General features: G+C 59.9%; 1 protein-coding gene across 6 annotated transcripts in view; it reads left to right on the top strand.

Moving 5' to 3' along the window:
* The window catches only part of SCUBE3 (signal peptide, CUB domain and EGF like domain containing 3), a 41,047-nt gene extending 16,265 nt beyond the window's left edge, over positions 1 to 24,782 (top strand). Inside the window, exons 3-23 of one of the 6 annotated variants that reach the window (XM_066359588.1) lie at positions 188 to 313; positions 2,886 to 3,020; positions 3,971 to 4,093; positions 4,503 to 4,619; positions 6,666 to 6,713; positions 8,949 to 9,065; positions 10,739 to 10,861; positions 11,701 to 11,817; positions 12,250 to 12,375; positions 12,623 to 12,739; positions 12,890 to 12,994; positions 13,286 to 13,402; positions 13,731 to 13,889; positions 15,025 to 15,240; positions 15,600 to 15,761; positions 15,946 to 16,113; positions 16,647 to 16,808; positions 17,239 to 17,436; positions 17,927 to 18,079; positions 18,183 to 18,262; positions 20,531 to 24,782. In XM_066359588.1, coding sequence (XP_066215685.1) covers positions 188 to 313; positions 2,886 to 3,020; positions 3,971 to 4,093; positions 4,503 to 4,619; positions 6,666 to 6,713; positions 8,949 to 9,065; positions 10,739 to 10,861; positions 11,701 to 11,817; positions 12,250 to 12,375; positions 12,623 to 12,739; positions 12,890 to 12,994; positions 13,286 to 13,402; positions 13,731 to 13,889; positions 15,025 to 15,240; positions 15,600 to 15,761; positions 15,946 to 16,113; positions 16,647 to 16,808; positions 17,239 to 17,436; positions 17,927 to 18,079; positions 18,183 to 18,262; positions 20,531 to 20,680 — 2,819 coding nt within the window. In that variant the 3' untranslated portion in view covers positions 20,681 to 24,782. Of the gene's footprint in view, positions 1 to 187; positions 314 to 2,885; positions 3,021 to 3,967; positions 4,094 to 4,502; positions 4,620 to 6,665; positions 6,714 to 8,948; positions 9,066 to 10,738; positions 10,862 to 11,700; positions 11,818 to 12,249; positions 12,376 to 12,622; positions 12,740 to 12,889; positions 12,995 to 13,285; positions 13,403 to 13,730; positions 13,890 to 15,024; positions 15,241 to 15,599; positions 15,762 to 15,945; positions 16,114 to 16,646; positions 16,809 to 17,238; positions 17,437 to 17,926; positions 18,080 to 18,182; positions 18,263 to 20,530 lie in introns of all 6 variants that reach the window. The other 5 variants (XM_066359593.1, XM_066359587.1, XM_066359591.1 and 2 more) reach the window with 5 other exon arrangements.
* Positions 24,783 to 25,751: the final 969 nt, after the last annotated feature.

Below are 25,751 nucleotides of genomic sequence, written 5' to 3'. Positions count from 1 at the left end.
AGATGAAAATAGCAAAATGCAAAGTGGCTTGCAGGCTGTGAAAGCAACTATGTAAACACAGGCACACACATACACACATGGAAGGTGGTGAATTATCTTTTTAAAAACCCTCACAGGGCTGAGCCCAGGGCTGGACAGTGGGGGGCAGACCGGTGGGTTCACCTTCTCAGCTCCTCTTTGCCCACAGATGTGGATGAGTGTGAACGGGAGGATAATGCAGGTTGTGTGCACGACTGTGTCAACATCCCTGGCAATTACCGATGCACCTGCTATGATGGCTTCCACCTGGCGCATGACGGACACAACTGCCTGGGTGAGCACGGGGGAGAGGACGTGGGTGGCGGGGGGCGTGTGCAGAAGGAGGTGCTTTCAGCATTTCCCATTTCCCAGGCAAGGAGAGGAAAAGTGACCAGGAAGCTGCAAAATAGGGAACAAGGTCAGTTTCCCTTTTGAGACTGAGGAGGAAATTGTCCTGCTGCTGGGTGAGAAGCAGCACAGGAGATGCTGCCAGAATGTGCTCCCAGGGCAGGGCCAGGGGCAGGTGGCCACAGTGGGTGTGGCCACAGTGGGCGGGGCGGGAAGGTAATTCAGTCCAGACAGAGCCCAGCTCTGCCGCTCACAGGCTGTAGTGGCCTCGGGCAGACCCACCAGTCGCTGGGCATCTCGGCGTCCATGGAGGGCTCTGGTTGAGTCACTGCGAGGGGACATGGGTTGAGTGCCCCATAGAGTCCTTAGTACAGAGTGGAGGCCGCTGGGGCTTCTCTGGGCCCTGGGGGGCCTCTGACCCTAAAGGCCCATCCTGGGGTCTCCAGGCTTGCCCTCTCCTCAGGTCTGGGGCCTCCGCCTGGCCTGCTGTCCTTCGTTCCAGGCGCTGGGTCAGAGAGGGGAGAACCTGTAGAGAGCTCCGCTCGCCTTTGGTGTCTGTCACTCACTAGGACTGTGTCAGAATCTTCCCCAAGTAGGAAAACTGAAGTCCACCGCGTACAAAGATCTGAGATAGGAACCCGGGGGTTCCTCCCTCAATTCCTGCTCTCTGGTGCCAAAACAGATGTCAGAGACTGGCGAGCAGAGGACCAGGAAGGGAACAGAGGCAGGAGCAACAACGCCCAGAGTAGCGGGCTAGCTGTTCCCTCGCCCCACCCCCAAACAGAGGAGCTAGCCGAGGTCCCGAGGCCTAGCAGAGCCTCCTCACTGCAGAGCTGCCCGGTGACCCGGTCCCAGTGCATCCCTGGGCCAGACTTCCGGTCCCCACTCCCCACCCAGGCCTCTAAGCCCCAGTTCCTGCAGGCCCTCACCCTCAGCCTGGCCTCCTCTCTCACCACTGTAGCGACAGGGAAGGACCTCACTACCTGTCTGCCCAGTCACCCGGGAGGGCCTCTCTGGGAACTCCTTTGGAAAGAGAGGCTGTGGCACTTGGACCAGGACAACGATTTGCCTACAGCTTCTAAGTTTTCTTTCGGTTGCCTTTGACCTCTCTAGACGCCCCCCCTCGCCAAGTCTTGTTTCCTTATAAAACAAACCAGAAGATACGAGAATGGGGGGAAGGGATGGAAGGGGTCCTTTGGAGAAAGGTCTGCCTCCTTGGCTTTCCTGACAGGTGCGTTTCCCAGGCAGGGCCCTGCTGGGTCGAAGTCCCTCTGCCCGAGGCCAGAAGGGAGAAGGACGGGGTGTTCAGGCTCAGCAGAGGGGGTGGGAAGAGAGAGGCAGACGAGGCCCTCAGGAGCCTGGATTCCAGCCGCTCCACTCGGGAGCCCTTGCGCCTTCTGGGTCACAGGAAGCTGAGAATGGCAGCCGGGCCGGCAGCAGGGGACAGAGTCAGGCGTAGAAGGGGGAGCCCCGGGGTGAGCCCGGATCTGCGACCTGCGGGAGGTGATTTGGGGTGCTCCCCCACCGCCCCCCACCCTCGCTGCGAAACTACCAGACTTTGTTTTGTTAAACCAAAATAGGAGAGAGGCTAGGGAATATGGCAGCCAGCCCAGGCATGGGGGGAGGGGAGCAAGGACCGGGCTGTGACCAGTCCACAGAAATGGTCTCTGCCCTGAAGGAGTGGAGGCACACCACCTTCCTCGCCCCGCCCTGTCACACCAACCTCAGCACCTTGGCAGCCGCAGCTGTCCCTGCACACAGCACCCTCTCCCAGGTCCTCATTCCCTGGCCACGCACCACCAGCTGCCCCCTCCAGGGCCTCGCCCCCTCCCCTCTCCTCCCTTCATCTCTGCCTGTGGTTATGTGCCCACCGGGATCCACCCGGCATGCCCACCAGGGGGCGATGCTCTGCCCATCTGGGGCGTTGCTCCATTGCACCCGGAGTCATTCTAGAGCCTGAGGTAGAGGCCACGGAGCCGTCCTCAGCGCCTGGGCCAATTTTCTCCAATGGAGCCTTGGCTGTGGGAGGGGAAGAGACAGACAGAGAGAAAGGAGAGGGGGAGGAGTGGAGAAGCAGATGGGGGCTTCTCCTGTGTGCCCTGGCCGGGAATCAAATCCAGGACTTCCACACACCGGGCCGACGCTCTACCGCTGAGCCAACTGGCCAGAGCCCATCTCTGCCTCTCTTGCTCTGCCTCCTTTCCTCATCCCCACTGCTCTCAGACTGAATTCCAACAGGTTATAGACAGGGGAGCAAGTAGTCACCTGAGTGAGCCTTGTTCAAACGTCCCCTCCCTACCTGCTCAGCCCCCAGCCCCGCTCCGTGTGGTGGCCTCCTCCTGAGCAGTAGAACCCGGGCTGATGAATGAATGGGTGGTCACAGCCTGCCCAAGGGCTGGGAGTTGGACTGGGGAGCAGGGGGAAGTGTGTGTGCTCCCCACCCTTGGTGCTGAAGTCCCAGGGCCCAACCTGGACGCTGGCCCGCAGTCCACGGCCTCACCCACCCCTGTCCTGCGCAGATGTGGACGAGTGCGCTGAGGGCAATGGTGGCTGTCAGCAGAGCTGTGTCAACATGATGGGCAGCTACGAGTGCCACTGCCGGGAAGGCTTCTTCCTCAGCGACAACCAGCACACGTGCATCCAGCGGCCGGAAGGTCAGCCGTGGCCTGGGGGGCCCAGCCCCATGCTCCCAGGCTCCCCCCGCCATCTGTATCTGCTCGGGGCTTTCCCTCAGTAACCCCTGGGTCTCCCCCCGCATTCTCAACTCCATCAGCTTCTCTGGTCCTTCAACTTAGGTCACATCCCGCGACGATCATTTTGTCTTCGAACGAAATCTGAGGGAATTTATTTGGGGTTGGAGGGCCGTATGGGACTAAGGCTACTACTGGACGTCCCTTGTCCAGACCTGAGGGGGATCTCATTCCTAATTAATCGTGGATGGCTGAGCTCTAAGCTGCCGTCATCTGGGGGGGGGGGGGGGCTGCATCACCGAGAAGCCGTATCCCCTGGACTGGGTGGGGAGGGGCAGGCAGTAGTAGACGGATGTGTCTTCCGTCTGTGGGGCTCCCTCACCCCCAGATGGGTGACATTTCCAAGGGCAAGGGCTATGTCCGATTCATGCCACTGTGCGTGGAGTTGGAGCTGAGACACCGGTTGAACAAAAGTGTACAGTAATTACAGTTACCTGTACCGGCTCCTGTCCACTCACAGTTACCTCCTTCCACTTTGCCTGTAAGCTCTTTGAGGACAGAGGCCATGTTCTGTATTGTACCTTATCCATGGGTCCTCCCTAAGTCCACCCAGGACACAGCACAGCGCTGGGCAGCGGGTTGGACTCTAGAGATTGCGGCTGTTTGGAGGGCGGGGGTGATCACGCAGGCTCTCCAGGGCCTGCGCTTTACTCGAAACGGCTCCGAGCTCTGTGGGCAGGACGCGTGGGGCCCCTGTGCGGAGGGGAGCGGGTCTCCTCCCTGTCTCGCATCCTCCGTGGAAAACTCTCCCAGCTCCCTGGGCCCAGCAGTCCCTTCTGGCCCTTTTTGTCCCGGAGGGGGGGGCGGCGTGCGGAGGTCTCGAGCGCTCACGCGCCCCCCTCCCCCTTTAGAAGGCATGAACTGCATGAACAAGAACCACGGATGCGCACACATCTGCCGGGAGACGCCCAAAGGGGGCATTGCCTGTGAATGCCGCCCCGGCTTCGAGCTCACCAAGAGCCAGCGGGATTGTAAACGTGAGGTCACGGGGACTGCCGCGGGTGCGGGGTGGGGCCTGGGCAGCAGGAGGAGGCGGGGCGTGGGCGAGGGAGGCGGGGGTGTGGGCGAGGGAGGAAGGGGGCGTGGGCGAGGGAGGCGGGGCGTGGGCGAGGGAGGCGGGGGCGGGGGCGAGGGAGGCGGGGCGTGGGCGAGGGAGGAGGCGGGGCGTGGGCGAGGGAGGAGGCGGGGCGTGGGCGAGGGAGGCGGGGCGTGGGCGAGGGAGGCGGGGGCGTGGGCGAGGGAGGAGGCGGGGCGTGGGCGAGGGAGGCGGGCCGTGGGCGAGGGAGGCGGGGCGTGGGCGAGGCGGCTGGGCCGGAGGGCCGGTAACGGGGTTATGCTAACCCCGGGGAGAAGCAGACTGACAGGCCTCCTGCCCTCTCTGCACAGTCACGTGCAACTATGGGAACGGGGGCTGCCAGCACACGTGCGATGACACAGAGCAGGGTCCCCGGTGCGGCTGCCACGTCAAGTTTGTGCTCCATACGGACGGAAAGACATGCATCGGTGGGTGAGGCCAGCAGAGGAGGACATAGTCCACCAGGGATGAGAGGGGGGAGGGGGGACCTGGGGCCCCACGCGCTGGCACGGGATGACTGGTGAGTGAGTTGAAGACCCAGACAATGCCAGGTCTAGACAGGGACAACTCCGAGAGGCCGAAAGGCCCACCTGACCCTCTTCTCCTCTCCCAACCCGTTGATTCCACTTCCCCTCCACCGGGAGCCCCACCACCCTCTTCCTCCTGGATCAGTGTCCCCCAGCTGGGAATAATTAGCAGAGGCACCTGTGGGCCAGGGCCGTGGCAGAGAAGGGGGGGGAAAGCTGGGTGACACAGGATTAAGTCTGACCAGAGAGGCCCAGTGTGGCAAGATGGCAGCTTGCCTCGTCTGGAACCGAGAGGGTGGGACAGACGGCTCTTTCCTGAACACCCAGCCCTGAATTAACAAGTGGGCTTTCCTGACTCCGGGCATCTTTTCCCCGGGACCCCTTCCCCTGCCTCCCACTTCCCCGTCTCCTCCGCTCTCGTCCACTTCCCAGCGGGACTCCCTCGCTCTGCCCGTGCGTGGCCTCTCACTTCCTCGCCACCTGCAGCCTTCCGTTCTTCTTGCCCTGGTGTGGGGCCTTCCTAACACCTGGATCCCTTTTCCTGAGTTCCTGAGCCTTACTTACCTCATGTATCTTCGGGGACCACGGATGTGTTGAATTCCTTTCGTGGAATTCCTAGCTCCCTAAGTCTCTCGGTCTTGACTGTGAGCTCAGCAGAGTGCTGAGGAAGCTGATGGGACTGACGTCCCCTTGGAGAAAGGGGGCTGAAAGGGAGGAGTCAGCCAGGCACGGGTGAGCTTGTTCTGGGGTGCCGTATTCATGAAGAGCAGTTCGTCTCGTGGGCTACGACACGCGGGACAGGACGTGCGAACGCAGTCGCTCTGCGTCTAGCGGAGTCTTGACGTTCAGCTTGAGAACCAGGTGTCCCCCCCCCCCCCACTCCGGAGACCCACCCCGTCTCTGCAGACAGCACGGCCTTCCCCCAGAGACCAGCACAGGGGCGCAGGCGCTGCCCTTACAGGCCTCCTGCAGGGCCCTGCTCCAGAGACGTGTGCGCACACGGTTCTCTGGGTCTCCCAGTAACATCTCGCCTGCTCCATGTCCGCCTCTGAACTAACTCTTCAAAGACCCTGGAACCTTTTCAAGTCTTCCTGTTGCCTTCTCTAGGCTGGTCATTCAGGCTCCTTTTGTTTCTCCCTCGTGAGTCTAATTCTGCTTTTTAAGCCCCCACCACCTCCCCGGGACGCACACCTCCCCGGAGTCTCCCGAGAGGAAGTGCATGCAGTCCCTGAGGGAAAGCTGCATGTGTGAGCTCGGGGCCCCTGGGTGCAGGGCTGGGGCGAGGGTTCCTCCCGGCAGAAGGCCCTGAGCACAGCTGCTTTTGAAAAGATCCCCTGTCAAGCTTGAGCTCTTCCCCTAATGCAAGACCCATCCTGCCTTCTAAGCCGCGGCCTGGTGAGGAAGAAGAGAGCACACAAGGCCGTCCTGAGGGCCACAGCTGCGTTCTTCCCCTCTCTCTCTCTCTCTCTCTCTCTCTCTCTCCTCCAGGAGAACTGACTTGGCCTTGTCCTGCATCTCGTTTTTCTCCCAGCCCTGGGAGGCGGGGGCTCCGTTGTTTGGGACCGTCAGGACACTGAGATTTAGTGGGGAGACAGGGCAGGCTGGTTTAGCAGAGAGGGTGGGCACCCTTCGGGATCTGGCAGCTTGTAAGACTTGAGGTTGGGGTCCCCGCGCTGCCTCTAGCGTGCCCTGTGGTCTGGGCCCACGATGATTGCCCCTCTCTGAGACTTGCCTGTCAGTCACCTGGTGGGAGCCCAGCTTCCGAGAGGGTACCAGGCAGGACAGGGCCGAGGAGTGAAGTGTGGGAGTCTCAGGGCTCAACCCAGGGGGCAGTGGTTTGGTTGGGCCCGCAGGGCGGAGGAGGGCGGGGAGGGCTTCGCTCAGCTTGGTGGGCCCCAGTGGCTCCCCCGCCCAGCATCTAAACAGCTTTTTTACAATGTCAAACAGGGGAAAGGCGCCTAGAGCAGCACGTCCCCCCTCAGGCCGTTTCTAATGGTAAATATGTCTGCTCTCTCCGCTTGCTCGCACCGGCTTGCTAGGGGAAGCGCTAACCTGCTGGGGGTCCCACTAACCGCATGGCATGCCCGCTGGGCCGCCTGCCCCGGCTCCAGCCTGCCAGCCAGCCAGCAGCAGGGCTCCCCGGGCGGCCTGGGCACATGGCCTCCCGAGAGTCCCCCGAGTGTCCCCAGCAGCTGGTCCAGGAGCCTTCGTGTTGGTTTCCTCTTTCTCTGCTCTCGTCACTCTCCTCTCCTGTCCCCTCCCTCCTGCCACCTTCTCCCTCCGCCATCCTCTTAACACCTCACCCCTGCCCAGCCATCGGCCCCCTCCCTTCTCTGCTGGCCTGCTGGGTGAGGTACCACCCCTCCTTGGGGCGCCGTGCCCACGGCAGCTCCCAGGTCCGGCCTCACTCGGCACCTCCGCCCTGCTCCAGCGGCGTAGAGCCTGACGTGTGAGTTCAGACGGACCCGAGTGTGAGTCCTGCCTCCACCACTCTCTGACTGTGTGACCTCAAGCAGGCGCCTTTCCTGTCTGACCCCCGGGTCACTCTGTGAAACCAGCCGGCTGAGCCCTGCCCTAGGGCCGCGGTGGTCGCTGGGATAGTGTGTGTAGAGCGTCAGAAGGCACCTGGCACAGAGCGGGCATAGAGCCACCTGTGGTTTCAGTACCGCAGCCTGAAGAGCAAGGGTGGAGGCCGTGCCAGTCTGATGCCCCAGCCGTGCCCGTGGCTGCCCTGTCTGGGCGGGTAGCTCTGCCCAGCACTCTTCTCCAGCCTGGGACAACCCCTGTGCCAGCTCTACCCCTCCGCATCCTGGGTCCCTCCGACTCTACCTTGACTTGACGCAGGGTCTCTGTTCCCTCTCCCTGCTCCAGGGCTCGGGGGACCTCTTCTTCTACTCAGAACATTCTTGGGGGGAATGGCCGGGCTTGGAGCCTGAACCTAGGGTTCCCTCCCAGGTTCCTCCCGCCATCTTGGGGACCCTCAGGAGAGACTAAGGTGGGGGCGAGGTCTCACTGTGTCTGCTCCCAGACCTGGGCTTTGGAGGGGCAGGCGCACTACCAGGGACCCACCGGCAGAGGAGGCCTTCTCGTGCCTGGGCCTTGCTGGTCTCTCCGGGGACGCGGCTTGGGCCGAAGGTTTAGGAGGCGAAGATTCCAGATGACAGTCCTCTCTGCTGCCTTTCTCAGCTGCCCTGATTCTGAGAGCCTCTTTCCTCTCTGCCCTCGTGCAGGCCTGGGGGTCTTGCCTCTTTAACGGCAGAGCTCCGGCTCAGGCCCCCACTTGCCCACCCCTGAGGACGGATGGACCCTGCCTCAGGGCCTCGTACTGTTTGAGCCGATGGCTTTTCCCTGGGCTCACCTCACACTCCTTGGTGGTCAAACCTGTTTTTCTCCTGCTCTGAATTCAGAAACTACGGAGAGTGACCCATCCATTCACCCCCTACGATGCTGACCTCTCAGCAGAGGGGAAAACCCACCAGCTAGGAGGGGGGACTAGGGGAGACAGCCTGCTCTGAGGTTGCCTCCCTCTCGCCCACCTTCTCACGCCCTCCCTCCTCTGACTCTTCTTCTCCGCCCCCTCCTCCCCCTCCCCCCTCCCCACTAGGAAAGGGAGACAGTGGGCTTCCAGTGCCCCTGCACCCCGGTTCAGAGAGAGGGGGCTGGGAGGCGCAGGCGGTGGCCGGGAAGTGGCCGGGAGCCCGTCCCGTCCTGGAACTGGGGACTTTAGAGACAGCTGGGCAGGGAGGGAGGAGCCGATGCCTGGACGGCCATCAGCCGCCTGAGGACTCACCGGGCGGGCTCGCTCTGCCCCAGACTGTCCCACCATGACGCCCACCCACCACCCACCCGAGAGATGGTTGGTGGAAAGAGGAGGAAACTCGTCCGCCCCTTCTTGCTCCCTGGGTAGCGGCTGCTCCCATCCCTCCTTGCGCCCCCCCCCCCCGCCCCCTCAGCGCATTCCTGCCTGACAGCTCTGGCTTGTACCTGCCGCACTGCTGTCCACCTTGTTTCAATCAAGTAGGGGGCAGGGACACGGACTGCTTGGCTGTACTTGTGAGGGGATGGGGGCTGGGAGCCTGCGCTTAACGCTCCTTCTAAAGCGCAGGGAGGCAGCCAGGCCTTCCCTCTTCCCTCCGGGCCGGGGGGCGGGGGGGCTCGTGCTCTCCACTTTGCTCGAGTTTGGGGCTCCTCCAGGCCAATAACCTGGTGACCGCCTCCCCCCCTAAACAGAGACCTGCGCTGTCAACAACGGGGGCTGTGACAGTAAGTGCCACGACGCAGCGACCGGCGTCCACTGCAGCTGCCCGGTGGGCTTCATGCTGCAGCCGGACAGGAAGACCTGCAAAGGTACGGGCTTTCAGAGGACAGGGACCCCGCGGGCCCCGGGCGGGGGCGGGGTCTGAGATAACCTACCTATTAGGGGACCAAACCTCCTGTACCCCTTGGGACGGGCTCTCCTGATTGTAAACAACTGACGTCACGACCAAGGCTTGTCTCCTGCCCAGCTTTCCCCCTCTCAGTTCAAGGGGCTCGAAGTCCAGCAGCCAGTCCCTTAGTGTCCCCTGCCCCTCATCTTCCCTACTCTCTCCTTCCTGTCCCCTACGGGTCCCGAACCCTCTTGGTTAATGACCATGCCGTTGACATCTGTCCCTGGGTCTAGAAGGATATTTGAGCCTCGTGTGTGTGTGTGTGTGTGTGTGTGTGTGTGTGTGTGTGTGTGTGTGTGTGAGTGTGTGTGTGTGTGTGTGTTTACACGTGGGTTCCGTAACCCTCCTAGCCCACATCCGCCAGACCTTCCCGGCACTGGTCAGAGGGAGCGCGGGCGGCAGTGGGGAGCACGGCTCTGCCCCCTGCTTTCCTTAGCCAGCTCCTTAGTGTGGGGCGGCCATACTGCAAATAATGACTCATTAGGGTCGAGTTCCCTGGGCGCAAGGGGTAGAGGCTGGAAGGAGGTCTGGGTTCGTTCTTCGTGTCCTTTGGCCCAACAGCTGGCAGAGAAGACTGGGGAGGGGGGGAGAGGCGGGGTGGGGTTGCAGGGGCAGCAGGTCAGACAGCCAGCGTTGAGAGGTTTCCTGCTGGGAAGGACTGTTGACAGGTATGCTGAGACTGACGTGGCAGCTGCCCTCCCCGCCCCCGCCCCCGCCCCCGCCCCACGCAGGCTGCCCTCCCCGCCCCCGCCCCATGCAGGCTGCCCTCCCCGCCTCCGCCCCACGCAGGCTGCCCTCCCCGCCCCCGCCCCATGCAGGCTGCCCTCCCCGCCTCCGCCCCACGCAGGCTGCCCTCCCCGCCTCCGCCCCATGCAGGCTGCCCTCCCCGCCTCCGCCCCACGCAGGCTGCCCTCCCCGCCTCCGCCCCCACCCCACGGAGGGGCGAGGAGCCTGGGTCCTGTCTGCCACCAGCTTGGGGAACTTGACCTCAGGAAGGAAGCCGCTCACCCCGCCCCCCCTTCCCATCCTCATGCTGAAAGCGCCTCAGGCCTGAGTCTCTCCAGACCTCTCCCCGCCCAGCCTCCCGCCCCCGCCTGGCCCCCTCTCCTGACCCCCATCAGCCACCCCACCTCCCGGCTTCTCCTCTCTGAAGAACTACCTGCCCCTTTGACTCTGCGCCTCTCCGTGCCACCCGCCCGGCTGGGCTCCTCCTTGACAGGCAGGGATGGGAGGGCCGGAGAGCAATAAACCCTACCCACCAGCCATCTGGGGGAGGGCTGTCAGCAGCAGAGTGAAGGCCACGGACTAGCCTCCTAGGTCAACCACCCACCTACTTCCTGAGGGCCTGACTCAGGTCCCACGTGTCCCCTTCTGAGGAGACTCAGCCTGGGGAAGGGTGTTGTTGCTCGAGGCACAGAGCCGTGCCCCCTGGCCGGGGAGAAACAGAGGCAGGAGAGGGAGAGTCCGAGGCAGGCTCGGGGCGCTCCCTGATTCCGTCTGGGAAGGGGCGGAGGGCAGTGCTCTTGTGTCTGCGTTTGTCCCCAGCCTGCAGCCTCACCTTTGATTTTTCTCCACTTTCTCCTGCTTTCCCAGACATAGACGAGTGCCGCTTGAACAATGGAGGCTGCGACCACATCTGTCGTAACACGGTGGGCAGCTTTGAGTGCAGCTGCAAGAAGGGCTATAAGCTTCTCATCAATGAGAGGAACTGCCAGGGTGAGCGGACCTGGGCCGAGGGGGAAGCCTGGGGAGCTTCCTGGAGTAGGAGGGCTTCCATCCGACCAGAGCCTAAGAGACAACAATAGACACTGGGAAGAGTTTAAGTGGTGTCGTCGTGCTGCAAATTACCGTATTTCCCCCATGTAGAAGACGCTCCCATGTAGAAGACGCACCTTAATTTGGGGGCCCAAAATTTGGGGGGAAAAATGTGTTACGTCAAATTATTGGACTTAAGTTTTATTCATCATAAAATTCATACAACTCCTCATCACTGTCTAAACTCTCATCCATTAGCTTGTCCTCCTCTGTGTCTGATGACGAATCACTCACTGTCTTCATAGATGGCCTCGTCCTCAGTTCCATCTATGGCATTTGAAATGCCACAACCACTGTATGAGACGCACCTAGTTTTTAGACACCTAGTTTTGGGGGGAAGGGTGCGTCTTACACGTGGGGGAATAGGGTAACAGATGCACACCTTCTTTTTGGCGGCCAAGCTGTATGTCGGGGCGCATGTCTTGGCAAGGAGTGAGGGATGGGTTTCACCCCCGTTAGTGTCCTGGGCAGGTCTGACCCACCTAACAACACGTAGCTCCGATCCTACGTAGGCGTCAGATCTTGCCGTTCCTGACCCCAAGGACTCCACACGGAGGGCGCAGAGGGGGTGGTGGGCAGGCCTCGCTGAGTCCCCGGTTCCTAGGGCTGGGCCGTGAGTAGGGACTTTGAATTGAAGGGAAGAACCAAGGCCCCTCACTTAGGCCCTTCGCCTGAGCAAGGGGGTCCCAGGGTCAAGTCCCCGGAGACAGACTCGGTGGTTCGAATCCTTGCCCTTCCAGATATAGACGAGTGTTCCTTTGACCGAACCTGTGACCACATATGTGTCAACACGCCAGGAAGCTTCCAGTGCCTCTGCCATCACGGCTACGTGCTGTATGGTGTCACCCACTGTGGGGGTAAGCCCCGGGCCACCGGGCCCCTCCCACTGAGCAAGCTTCTGGGCCGGCCGAGGGCACTGCCTGGGGGCGGGCACACGCACGGGATGAAACGGGCTTTGGGAACCGGGGAATAGCATCCTGCCTCCAGAACGTCTTATTTCCTGTCCCCAACACGTCCCCTTGACTCCATCCTGAGCTCCCAGATTACTGCCCCACGGGTAGGTAGGAGTTGGGGGGGGGGCGTCAGAAAGCTCATCAGCGTGGCTCCTTCTCAGTCGTCCTTTTGACTGTGTGGACAGAGAAAAGGGGAGAAGGCCCCGGGTTTGAGCTCGCTCTTCTCGGGCCAGCTGTCATCTTGAAGTGCCTGGAACTCGAACCAAAGATCCCTGGCTCCTTCCCCTCCCCCACTCATTGTCCGTCTGTCTCCCCGTCCCCCCCCCCCCCCCCCAGATGTGGATGAGTGCAGCATTAACCGAGGAGGCTGCCGGTTCGGCTGCATCAACACTCCCGGCAGCTACCAGTGCACCTGCCCCGCGGGCCAGGGCCGGCTGCACTGGAACGGCAAGGATTGCACAGGTGGGCGGCGCCCTCTGCTGGCCGCGTCTGGCACCGCAGCTTCGGGGTTCTGGAAAGGGAGGTGTATGGCGTTGAGGAAAGAGGGGAGGGGGCAGGGAGTGGAGGAATGGAGCTATTTGAGTCCGCCTGTAGCTGATTCTCTTCTTCCCAATGTCCCGACTGAAGGCGGGTGTGTGTGTGTGTGGGGGGGGGGGGTGACGGGAAGGGAGCAGAAGGCCCCCTGCTCAGGCTTCTCCACCCTTCCCAGAGCCCGTCAAGTGTCAGAGCAGCTCCAGTGCCTCCAAAGCCATGCTCAGCTGTAACCGGTCCGGCAAGAAGGACAGCTGTGCCCTGAGCTGCCCGTCCCGGGCCCGCTTTCTGCCCGGTACGTAGCAAGGGTGGCCGGAGGGCTGAGGAGGAGGACCAGCTTGATCCAGCCGCTCCTCCTCTGCTCCCGTTTAGGGTTGTCCAGCCAGTGCGGGTTGTTGGGGGGCGGGGGCCGCAGGTCAGAGCTGTGACAGCCCCCTCCTCTCAGAGTCCGAGAGCGGCTTCACGGTGAGCTGTGGCACCCCCAGCGCCAGGGCCACGCCAGCCCGAGCGGGCCACACCGGGAACGGCACCGGCTCCAACCACTGCCACGGTGAGCACCTGCCCGGGACCCTTCCTGCCCCACCCCCTTGCTCACTGGCCCCTCTTTCTCTTCTTCATCAACTCCCCCCACCCCCAGCTTTACCTTTTCTTCTGGGCCCCCTCCTTTGCCCTGTGCCTTACTCCGTCTCTCCCCCTCACATCTGATTGCCTCGGCCTTCGCCACGCCTCTCCCTCCGGCCGAGCCCCTGGCTGACTGCCCAGCTTCTCAACACCCTCCGTCCACCGCAGCCCTCGCCCCCAGGGCCCCCCAGGCTGGGCTGAGCCTCTGCCATCCCTCTAGAGGCGGCAGTGCTGCCGGTGAAACAGCGGGCCTCCTTCAAGATCAAGGACGCCAAGTGCCGTCTGCACCTGCGCAACAGAGGCCGCGTGGAAGAAGCTGGCAGAATGCTGGGGCCAGGTCTGGACTGGGGACCCCACTCCAAGAGGCTGTCTGGCCATCCAACCCCCCCCCCCGTGCTCCTTTGCTTAGTGGGGTCTCTAGAAACTCACCGGCACCCTGACTCTTAAGAGCAGAGGCAAAAGCCGGACACAGGAAGCCCTCGGATATTCCCCCCTCCCCACCCCCTCCAGCTAATTATCCTCTTAGACTAAAATGGGAGCCAGGGGGCGGCAGGCAGAGCCCGGGGAGGTCTGCCCAGCTGAGGTGGACGGTGAAGGCTGGGAGCGAAGACCTGCCCCATCCTCCGCGGGCCGCCCTGGGGTTGTTGACAAGGCCTCTCCCCCAGGTGGGGCCCCCTGCTCTGACTGCCAGGTCACCTTCATCCACCTCAAGTGTGACTCCTCTCGGAAGGGCAAGGGCCGGAGGGCCCGGACCCCTCCAGGCAAGGAGGTCACTCGGCTCACCCTGGAGCTGGAGGCAGAAGTCAGAGCCGAAGAAACCACAGGTGGGGCTGGGCTGGGAGCACTGTGGGAAGGAGGGCGGGAAGGGGAGGACCACAGGTGGGGCTGGGCTGGGAGCACTGTGGGAAGGAGGGCGGGAAGGGGAGGACCACAGGTGGGGCTGGGCTGGGAGCACTGTGGGAAGGAGGGCGGGAAAGGGAGGACCACAGGTGGGGCTGGGCTGGGAGCACTGTGGGAAAGAGGGTGGGAAGGGGAGGACCACAGGTGGAGCTGGGCTGGGAGCACTGTGGGAAGGAGGGCGGGAAGGGGAGGACCACAGGTGGGGCTGGGCTGGGAGCACTGTGGGAAGGAGGGCGGGAAGGGGAGGACCACAGGTAGGGGCTGGGCTGGGAGCACTGTGGGAAAGAGGGCGGGAAGGGGAGGACTACAGGTGGGGCTGGGCTGGGAGCACTGTGGGAAAGAGGGCGGGAAGGGGAGGACCACAGGTGGAGCTGGGCTGGGAGCACTGTGGGAAGGAGGGCGGGAAGGGGAGGACCACAGGTGGGGCTGGGCTGGGAGCACTGTGGGTAAGAGGGCGGGAAGGGGAGGACCACAGGTGGGGCTGGGCTGGGAGCACTGTGGGAAGGAGGGCGGAAGGGGGAGGACCACAGGTGGGGCTGGGCTGGGAGCACTGTGGGAAGGAGGGCGGAAGGGGGAGGACCACAGGTGGGGCTGGGCTGGGAGCACTGTGGGAAGGAGGGCGGGAAGGGGAGGACCACAGGTGGGGCTGGGCTGGGAGCACTGTGGGAAGGAGGGCGGAAGGGGGAGGACCACAGGTGGGGCTGGGCTGGGAGCACTGTGGGAAGGAGGGCGGAAGGGGAGGACCACAGGTGGGGCTGGGCTGGGAGCACTGTGGGAAGGAGGGCGGAAGGGGGAGGACCACAGGTGGGGCTGGGCTGGGAGCACTGTGGGAAGGAGGGCGGAAGGGGGAGGACCGAGGCAGGGAAACCCCAGGTCCACACAGCAAGAGGTGGGGTGTGAGGAGCCTGTACCACAGGCAGACCCCACGCAGGGCCGAGCCCGGGAGAACAGTCCCTCCGACCTCTGACCTCCGGCTCCTGGCTTCGCTCCCTCGCCACTGCCCTGCTCGGAGCCACGCCTCCTCTTTCTGTTCTGACCCGAACCACCGTCCGCCACCAGCGGGCTGCGGGCTGCCTTGCCTCCGACAGCGGATGGAGCGGCGGCTGAAAGGGTCCCTGAAGATGCTCAGGAAGTCCATCAACCAGGACCGCTTCCTGCTGCGCCTGGCAGGCCTGGATTATGAGCTGGCCCACAAGCCGGGCCCGGCATCGGGGGAGCGAGCTGAGCTCGTGGAGGCCTGCAGGCCCGGGCAGCACCGTGCCGGGGTCAAGTGTGGTAAGGGAGCTGGCGGGGGGCGGGGGGCAGGGGGGCACGGGAGTGGGAAAGGCCCGGCCTGGGCCTGGCTCAGAGCGGGATGCTCGATGGTCTCTGGTGCATCTCTGAAACTGCGAGGCAGCCCAACCCACCTGCCCGTCTCCTCTCCTCCCCGGTCCCAGGCAGGAATCTAGAAAGACAGCAGGTGGGACCTCCAAACTCACCTGCACATGGCTTTGGCCCCCGATTCTCCCAAGCAGGGTGCTGTCTGTCTCCAGACAAAGATTCTCCTCCTCCAGTCTGGGGAAGCGGGAAGGGGAGTCAGGCCCGGGTGGGGGACGTAGGGGGGTGGGTGGCTAGCGCGGCCGACTCTCCCTCAGTCAGCTGCCCGCAGGGAACGTATTACCACGGCCAGACGGAGCAGTGTGTGCCATGCCCGGCGGGCACCTTCCAGGAGAGAGAAGGGCAGCTCTCCTGCGACCTTTGCCCTGGGAGTGATGCCCACGGGCCTCTTGGAGCCACCAACATCACCACATGTGCAGGTGCCAGGGGAACAATGCAGAGCGGGGTAGGGTGGGCATGGGACTTCCCAAGGGCAGGCCCAGGCTCCAGGCCACTCTCCTAGTCAACGTCCTGTTTGCGTGCCTCTGTCCCCCTGAGACTGGGTGACCCCGAAAGGATGACCAGGACCATCCCCATCAGAGTTGGGCCCTCGGTCCATTGCAGGTCAGTGCCCACCTGGCCAACACTCTGTAGATGGGTTCAAGCCCTGCCAGCCCTGCCCGCGGGGCACCTACCAACCTGAAGTGGGCCGGACTCTGTGCTTCCCGTGTGGCGGGGGCCTCACCACCAAGCACGAGGGGGCCGTCTCCTTCCAAGACTGTGACACCAAAGGTGAGTAGGCTGCTCACCCACCGGGGGACCCCCCTGCCCCAGCTACTTCCAAAAAACACTCTCTACGTCCCCAAAGTATACCCAAGTTGGTCGCACCACTGTCGTCCCTAAACCCAGAGAGCCCAGCTGCCTGACCAGCCGCCCCGTCCTGTTCACAGGACCCGTCCTGACCTGCCCCAAGCCCCAAGCCTGGGAGCTGGGGAGTAAACAGCAGAACCAGTTCCCCCTCTGCTTTGCAGAGCTGGTGGCACCTTCCCCTCAACACAAACGACAAACGGGTCTCTGAACGGGGTTAGCACTGCCCGGTGCCGGGAAGAAAAGGGTGGACGCTGTGGCCAGCCTCTGTTCGGTTTGTTTCTCCCCGGATTCGAATTCTGGCCTGCCTAGGAAAGGCCGGGACTCTGGAAGGGACGTTGGCGTCTTCAGTCTCCTGGTTCCCCTTGATGGATGTGTCCTGCCCATCCCATGCCCCGGAACTCCCCCCTGCCCATCCCATGCCCCTTGTAACACCTGCCTGTCCCCCTTGCCTGCAGTCCAGTGCTCTCCAGGGCACTACTACAACACCAGCATCCATCGCTGCATCCGCTGCGCCATGGGCTCCTACCAGCCTGACTTCCGTCAGAACTTCTGCACCCGCTGTCCGGGAAACACGAGCACTGACTTCGATGGCTCCACCAGCGTAGCCCAGTGCAAGAGTACGTGGCCTTGCCAGGCGGTGGAAAGGGGTCGGAGAGGCCTGGGAGCAGTGGGCACCGGAAGAGGCAGGGCAGGAGAGTCCTACGCTCCATCTCTCCCCAACCCACCCAGTCTCGAGATCAGTGGCTGGGCTCCTCCCTGCAGCACTCTGTCCCTAGAGACAGCCAATAAACGAGGAGGCAGAGACGGGTGCAGTGAGCTGAGAAGGCGCCAAACGAGCAGGGAGGAAGGTGGACCCCGAGCTTGGAGAACAGGCGATGTGCTCAGGGAGGCGGACAGCTGCGTGTGTCTGACGTTCGCTTCGGAACTGCTCCGTGTCCCCGGCCTGGTTCCCCGCTGACCTCCCCTTCTTTCTCTCTCTCTTTCTCTCTCTCTCTCTCTCTCTCTCTCTCTCTCTCTCGCTCTGTCCCCTCCGGCGCCCGGCTACAGATCGGCAGTGCGGTGGGGAGCTGGGTGAGTTCACTGGCTATATCGAGTCCCCCAACTACCCAGGCAACTACCCGGCTGGCGTGGAGTGCGTCTGGAACATCAACCCCCCGCCCAAGCGCAAGATCCTTATCGTGGTACCCGAGATCTTCCTGCCATCTGAGGACGAGTGTGGGGACGTCCTCGTCATGAGGAAGAACTGTGGGTGGCTGCAGGGCTGGGCCAGGGCAGGGCAGTCCGGACCGGTTGGGAGGGAGGGACGGAGGGAGGGAGACGCTTGGCACGCGAAGGACTGTGCAGTGGCAGGGAGGTGCAGGGGAGAGAAGCCCACGGAGGAAGACAGCGGTAATGTGGCCCAGCCGGCCGGCCGGCAGCAGTGCTAAGTCAGCCAGCCCTGGGCTTAGGACTCCCGCAGTGGTCCACGTGCTGCTTCCCTGTTTTAGCCCCTATGCTGTTTGTTCCATGCATGTAAATGTCCAGTTGCTTACGTGATCTGAGTGTTCCGACATCAAAGCGGAGCTGTGGAACAAGCCCAGGGCAGGAGGAAGACTGTGTGTGTGAGGGCTGAGGTGGTGCGTGCGCAGGGGGGCAGCCTCTCTGGCATGCATGACCCCTGACCCATGCACTCACAGCCCTCCCTGCGGCGGAGCGTGGGCGTGGGCGTGGCTGACCGGCCCCTTGCCTTTCCCAGCCTCCCCGTCCTCCATCACCACCTACGAGACCTGCCAGACCTACGAGCGCCCCATCGCCTTCACAGCCCGCTCCAGGAAGCTCTGGATCAACTTCAAGACGAGCGAGGCCAACAGTGCCCGGGGCTTCCAGATCCCCTACGTTACCTACGACGGTGAGCGGGGGCAGGGGCGCCTGGGAGGTCTGGGGGGAACGGCCTGGGCGGCGTGGACCGTGTTCCCAGCCCTTGGCGAGGACGCCTTGGTTGGCTTTTGCAGAGGACTATGAGCAGCTGGTAGAAGACATTGTGCGGGACGGCCGTCTTTATGCGTCTGAAAACCACCAGGAGATCTTAAAGGCAAGTGAAAATAACAACAATGACGAGAGCCGACGTCCAAGGAACGCGGGACAGAGTGCAGGCATTCACACTGGGTGCTCACGCGGACAGTCTCGGGAGATACACAGTCACTCTGTGAATTAGGCGCTTTCCTCACAATCGCTTCGCAGACAGGAAGCCTGAGGAACAGAGAACTTCACTAGTTGCCGGGAGGTAGAGCTGGGATTCGAGCCTAAGCCCATCTGAACATAGTATCACCCAGTCAGATGTAGTATCTTGTTGAGGGAGGAGAAAGGGAAGGTGAGATGAAATGTCTCTTTCCTCGTCCGAGGAAAGGGGGAAGACACCTGACCAGGTGGTGGTGCAGTGAGTGGATAGAGCATTGGATTGGGATGCAGAGCACCCAGGTTCGAAAACCCCAAGGTTGCCGGCTTGAGTGCAGGCTTACCAGCTTGAGCCCAAAGGTCGCTGGCTTGAAGCCCAAGGTCACTGGCTTGAGCAAGGGGTCACACGCTCTGTTGTAGCCCTCCCTTCTCCCCCCATACCCATCAAGGCACATATGAGAAAGCAATCAATGAACAACTAAGGTGCCACATGAAGAATTGATGCTTCTCATCTCTCCCTTCCTGTCTGTCCCTATCTGGCCCTCTGTCTCTGTTACACACACACACACACACACACACACACACACAATTATTATCTACAGAGACAAACGTTTTTAAATTAATGGTTTTTATTTATTTTTTTTGTATTTTTCTGAAGCTGGAAATGGGGAGGCAGTCAGACAGACTCCTGCATGCACCCGACCGGGATCCACCCGGGATGCCCACCAGGGGGCGATGCTCTGCCCATCCAGGGCGTCACTCTGTTGCCACCAGAGCCACTCTAGCACCTGAGGCAGAGGCCATGGAGCCATCCTCAGCACCCGGGCCATCTTTGCTCCAATGGAGCCTTGGCTGCGGGAGGGGAAGAGAGAAACAGAGAGGAATGAGGGGGGGAGGGGGGGAGAAGCAGATGGGCGCTTCTCCTGTGTGCCCTGGCCGGGAATCGAACCCAGGACTTCCGCATGCCAGGCCGACGCTCTACCACTGAGCCAATCGGCCAGGGCCAAATTAATGATTTTTAAAGGACTGTGACTAGGACTATAGTTCCTTAAAGTAAGATTTTTCTTAAACTGGGATCCATAAGACCCAGGTGTCTCTATTCAATGTTGGAAACATCTCTTTAAAAAAAAATTTTTTTTTTTTCTAAGCTACTTGGGGCTCAAACCAGCAACCCTGCGCTCAAGCTGGTGAGCCCATGTGGATAATAATTTTTGTATTATCATTAAAATAAGGGACATGATAACAAAAGTCTTGTAGAACTTGCAGAGTGCAAAGAACATAATTTCAGCAGTCCTTTGTGAACACTTTTTAAAGCAACTAAACCTTTATTTCAAATGTGCCGTGAAATTCCAATGCATGAAGGGGTGGAGCCATTTTGCGGAAGGTGGGGGCAGGAGTCTGGAAGCCCCGCCTCCTGTGTTAAAACACCGGCTGAGCAATGGGAGGAGCGCTAGCCCAGAAGCCGGAAGTCCTGAGCCCTGGTGCACAGGGCCGGGCACCCCACGGGCCCTCCACACACCACGTTGCTGTTTCGGACGGGGTGGTCAGGGAGAGCCTCTGGAAGGGGACCTGGATGAGGTAGAGGGACCACCTGTCAGATGGTCAGGAGAGCAGCTTCCCAAGCGCAGTGTGGCATGCATGTGTAAGAACCTTGGGAGGGCCCGTGTGGCTCAGCAGAATAAGGGGGAGGCAAAGGGGCGTGGAAGAGAGAGGACAGGGCACCGGTCACACTCAGCCAATGGGCAACGCAAGGGACGCGGCTTGACTGAGTGACTTTGAGTGGGGGGAGGACATGACCTAGTTAGAAACTGAAAGGGCACTCTGGCCGGTGGGGGGAACAGCGGTCTGTAGGAGCACAAGGTAGGTCCGAGGGCAGGGAGCCTGAGGGGGCTGTGGCCGCAGTCCCAAGGGCGAGGTGCCGGTGGCTTGGACCGGGGTGCTGGCTGCGGGGACAGTGAGACGTCAGAGCCTGGATGTGTTTGGAAGACGCAGTCAGCAGGGAGGGCTCGGAGGACTGGGACCCGAGCCCTGGGAGCCCGAGAGAGTGTCATAGGCTCTATCTGAGGAAGGTCAGGGAGCGGGGACGAGTGTGCCTGCCAGGCGTCCACAGGGGCTGCTGCTGAGCTCAGGCCGGGCCCCCCCTCCCGCCACCTGCGCTGACAGGGCCGCCCGCCGTCCTCCGCAGGACAAGAAGCTCATCAAGGCCTTCTTCGAGGTGCTGGCCCACCCCCAGAACTACTTCAAGTACACGGAGAAGCACAAGGAGATGCTGCCCAAGTCCTTCATCAAGCTGCTGCGCTCCAAGGTCTCCAGCTTCCTGCGGCCCTACAAATAAGGCCGCTGCGCCCCAGACCCAGGCTGTGAAGACCCAGACTCCTCAGCCCTCAGAGCCGCCGGCCCCGCCCGCAGATGGGGCACTCTCTCCTCTCCTTTTAGAGGGAAAACAAGTATCGCCATAGAGACCAAGAGCTCTCCCTTTCTGTCTCTCTAGCTTCCTTTTCTTGTCTCTGCCTCTCTTTTCCTCTCTCATTCTCTCTCTCTCTCTCTTTCCCTCTTTCCTCTTCTTCCTCTTCCTCCGTGCTCCCTGCAAAAGCCATTCAGTACTGGGTCTCTTCCCCCTGAGGGCGAAGGAACAGTACCCCCCTCCCCGCCCCAGCCACGCTGCCCATGTTACCAGCCCACATCCCTAAACCCATCCGCTTGGAAGAGTGCTAGAGGCCCCAAAAGTGGTGGGTGTCCTGGGGGAATGCGGGCGGGGGAAGAGGGGCTTCTGCCATTATAAGGTTGTGCCTTACTAGTCAGCAGCCAGAGTAACCCCGGGCTGTGCCCCCCACCCAGGTGATTCTAACAGCCCGGGGTTCTGCCAAAGAAGCCTTTGACTTAGGGGCTTAATGTCCACGCTGGTGCTTGGGGGCACGTGGTCTGAGCCCTGGATGGCCCGCCCAGCCGGCTTCCCTGTCTTTCCGGCCCCTCTGCTTCCTTCCCCGCTGTCCGCCTGGGGCCCAGTCCGCGGGGGCTGACAGAGGCCCACGCGCGGGGCCTGTGGACTCCACCTGGATGAGGAAGGGCATCCCGCACTGCCGTGTAGAAAACACTGCTGCCACTCCCCGAGACAGACTAGAGCACTGCGGGACGGAAACCAGGTTCGAAAGCATCGCCCAGAAAAAGAAAGGGAAAAAAAGAAAAGAGGAAAGAAATCGTATCATCGAAGGGACTCGAGACAACTGGAAGCCAGCCTCAAACACGAATCCCTTCTCCCGTCTTCCCTGGCCCAGCCACGCCCTCCCCCACCTCTACCCCTGCCCACTGGCTCCCTGGGGGAGCCCTACGCCCCTTGCTAAGTGTGGTCCTTCAAGAAACATGGCTGCTAAGTAGGAGCCAGCCTGGGCCTTGCCCCAGAGTTGTCTTTCCCTGGTAGCCCCAGGTGGCTTGTGGGCTCCGGCAAAGAGGACCCCACTCCACAGCCCGCCAGCCCGGAACCACCTACCTCTGGCCCCAGGCTGTGGGTAGCAAGAGGAATGTGTGTGTGTGTGTGCGCGCGTGCGTGCGTGTGTGCGTGTGTGTGTGTGTGTGTGTGCATGTGCGTGCACTTGGCAAGCCTTCTGCCCACCCTGTCCGCATCTAATAAGTGCAATCATTTTTGAGTCTTTCTATGTTGTCTAGAGGGAGGGGGGTTTTGTTTTCTGGTTTTGTTTTTTTGTTGTTGTTTTTGTTTCTTTCTCCTCTATTAGAACAACCCTATTTATAGCTTCCCAAGAGAGAAGAGTATATGTTTGGAGTGGAAGAAAAATGGTTTTGAGTCTCATGAACTTGGAGTGCTGGAGCACCTGACCTGTCTCTGTTACTCAACCAGTGGCCACCTGGACCGCCCGAGCCCTTGCGTGGGTGACCCAGGGCTGTAGCTCAGAGGCACCCAATGTGTAGGACAGTAATTCTGGGGATTTTAAGGAGCAGGAAGGAGAGGGACCTGTGTTTGCTAAACCAATCCTGCTGTCCCTGTGCCTCTCCACGGATTTAGCATGGACCTCATGATTGTAGAAGCCAATGGAATCGGTCAGTGATTCTCCACCCCAAGTGGGAACCCTCCGTTTTCCCCTGCCCTCATCCTGGTTTCTGCTGGTGTGCACATGGAGGGAGACCGGGACCAGCCCCTGGGGATGGGCTGACTCAGGGCCCTGCGGCCAGAGAGCAGACTGAGGAAACCAGGAATAGGACAGGTTTCCAGGCACAAAGCTGTATGCCTGACCTTGGCCATTTCCTCTAGGGGCTGACTTCAAGCCTAGCTTCCTCAAGTATTGCTTTTCCAAAGAAGCAAGTCAATACCCAAGCCCAGATCCTGCACATACTCCACCCTCAATCCACCACTGCCTGTAAAATTATTTTCCATTTGCTCCTTTTAGTTCACCCAAAGCTGTAGTCCTATTCAATCAAAGGCTACCAATTAACTTGTAGTGTTTATTTCTAAGTGACCATTCAAAAGGACTGCTCCCCCAGGAGAGTCAACACTAAATAAAGGAGCCTGACCACCTCCCTCCCCCTATCAGTAGCATTCACCAGCCAAAAGAGCCTTTGGGAATAGGATCCTCTGATGTCCCGTTAGCTAACACCATGGCTCCTAAGGGTGGAGTGTTTGGCTGCCTTTGTCTCTGGATCATCTGGATCAAAGCGGGTGCAGCTATAAAGATCCAACATGGCGGCCTCCAAGCAGGGAAAAGGGTTATTCAATAGAAGTAGCCATATTTCTACGTAGCTGTTTCCCAGGAAACGCCATAAAAACTGCTTTAGTCAACTTCAGCCATCCTGATTGTCCACCAGAAGCTAGGATAACCTGATTCCTCTCTCCCTGCCGTTGGCATCTCTCTTAGAAAGCCAGTCCAAGCGTTTCCCAATTTATATCCCTCCAGGGTCTGGCATCTCCTTACACTCTTCCTTTCCGGTCACCTCATACATACACGAAGACACTTCTTCCGGTCATTTATTCCAGGGTTTCTGGGACCTGCAAATGATTTCTGCAGTATGGAAAGTATAGACCACTAAGCTTCTAAAACTGATGTCAAGACCGATCTTGGTGAGCAGGTGAAGACCTGCAAACATCCTCCACGTTTAATTTAGGTTGTCCAAGTTGAGGAGGTTAAGAACTCAGGCAAAGTTGCTTGCTCAGCCTACAGAAGAAGCCAGCCTGGGGTGCATCCAACTATGGATTCAGTGGACTGAACGAGGAGTCAACACTCAGGGACTCTAGGTCTTTATAGGTCAGACAGAAAAGGAGGACTTGACCAGTGTGGGGAAGTGGAAAGACTTAAGTGGGCATCCTTCCCGAGTCAGCCCAGAGGCCACTCTGCAGGATGGGTGTCACCGGTGCACAGTACTGGAAGGCTTCATTTATCTTGGTACGAAACTGCCCTGCTCCGAGTCTAGGAAGAGGAAGCCATTTCTGCAGGCGCTCTGAGCACCAAATGATGCATATCAGAAAGGCACTTATATCCTCAGCAACATGCAATCCCTTTTATTTCTCTACCGCCCCCCGCCCCCCTTTCTGTATTATTAGACCTGCCCCATTCCCTAAACCTGAGGGAACTCTCAGAATCAGGAGAAAACTGACCACAGTCTGAACTTGAGCTGCCACCTGCCCCAGCCTCACAAGTCCCCAGAGGCTGACATCGAGCTCTCTGACTTCCCCAGGATTGGTTTAGTTTGAGGTGGTGGAGGCTCAGATTTATTATTGAGGGTTCAGTAAGTGATACAGCCCTGATCTTTGGCCCTGAAGAAATTTCTGTATCTGAGAAGTGATCTCCATATGCCTGTGTGAGGTGATGCCGGAATGGATTAGGAGGTCATCTCTCAAAATGTCAGAAAATGTTATAGAGCATTCAGACTTCTGTATTTGCTGCTTAACCTCAACGTCAGAGGCTCAAACTAGGGAAAGGGAGACCAAGGATAACTGACCATAGCAGGAGATAATGTTAACCTGCTTGTTCTTTCTTAAGCACAGTAAGAAAAGAGGGGAGACAACACAAAGATCGCTTCAAATTCAGCCTGTCTCAATGGTAGCACAGCCTGTCCTTGGGCCGTTATTTGGACTAGGAACCCTTTAAGAAAATATATGATTAGAGGAAATAGAATCCCCAGTTCTGTTATCAACTTATCTAGATAACACAGACTATAGCGGTATGAACAAACTGAAAACTTGCTTTCGTGTGATTTGAACTGAAGGTTCAGCATAATCATTACCATGTAGGAGGCTTTTTTTTTTTATTTTTTCCATGCAGAAGAAATCTCAAAATATTGTATTTATATCTGCCTTCCACTGCTGCCAACATAATAAGCATCTCCTTACACAATCAACAATAAACAGTAAATGATGCAGTTCATAGAATATTTTGCACTTGGGGGAAAAATGTATCTGAACTTGTAAAAAGAAATGTTTGGATTTTGTATTGTCTCTTTTTTATTATTATTAAAATACTTAAACAAAGCTCTTCAGTCTGGCATTTTTTCCTCTGACTCAATAGCTTTATCCTAGAGCTGGGAAAAGCTTTGAGTAGATATGTTGCAGGAAGCTATCCAACAGTGGTAAGACACTCAGATAACTTAATCAATGAAGGAAGGAGAATTTATTAAAGCTGGTAGAGCATCTGGGGATTGTAGCTCCAAAACACAGCCTCCCTGGGCCCTGGCCAGTTGGCTCAGCGGTAGAGCGTCGGCCTGGCATGCGGGGGACCCGGGTTCGATTCCCGGCCAGGGCACATAGGAGAAGCGCCCATTTGCTTCTCCACCTCCCCTCCTTCCTCTCTGTCTCTCTCTTCCCCTCCCACAGCCAAGGCTCCATTGGAGCAAAGATGGCCCGGGCGCTGGGGATGGCTCCTTGGCCTCTGCCCCAGGCGCTAGAGTGGCTCTGGTCGCAACAGAGTGATGCCCCGGAGGGGCAGAGCATCGCCCCCTGGTGGGCGTGCCGGGTGGATCCCGGTCGGGGGCATGCGGGAGTCTGTCTGACTGTCTCTCCCCGTTTCCAGCTTCAGAAAAATACAAAAAAAAAAGAAAAAAAAACACAGCCTCCCTGAATTAGATTTTCTCACAGGTTATATACCTTTACAGTATCTAAGCCAGGGGTCCCCAAACTGCGGGTTGCATGAGGCCCCCTGAGGCCGTTTATCCGGCCCCTGCTGCACTTCTGGAAGGGGCACCTCTTTCATTGGTGGTCAGTGATGTATCCACATCCTGTGCTCCTGGAGTACTGTATGTGGCGCAAAGTGCAGTGTCGCTCAGGTACAGTACTACTTTTGGTGACGTGAGACGCATGCGTCACAGCTCCAGAAGTGTGTCATATCACTTGTTATGGCTAGCAGTGACAAATATGAAACCGGACATTGACCATCTCATTAGCCAAAAGCAGGCCCATAGTTCCC

Source organism: Saccopteryx leptura, chromosome 1 (genome assembly GCF_036850995.1).
Source record: "Saccopteryx leptura isolate mSacLep1 chromosome 1, mSacLep1_pri_phased_curated, whole genome shotgun sequence".
In the NCBI taxonomy this organism is placed as follows: domain Eukaryota; kingdom Metazoa; phylum Chordata; class Mammalia; order Chiroptera; family Emballonuridae; genus Saccopteryx; species Saccopteryx leptura.
This window is presented reverse-complemented; position numbering and strand designations above follow the sequence as displayed.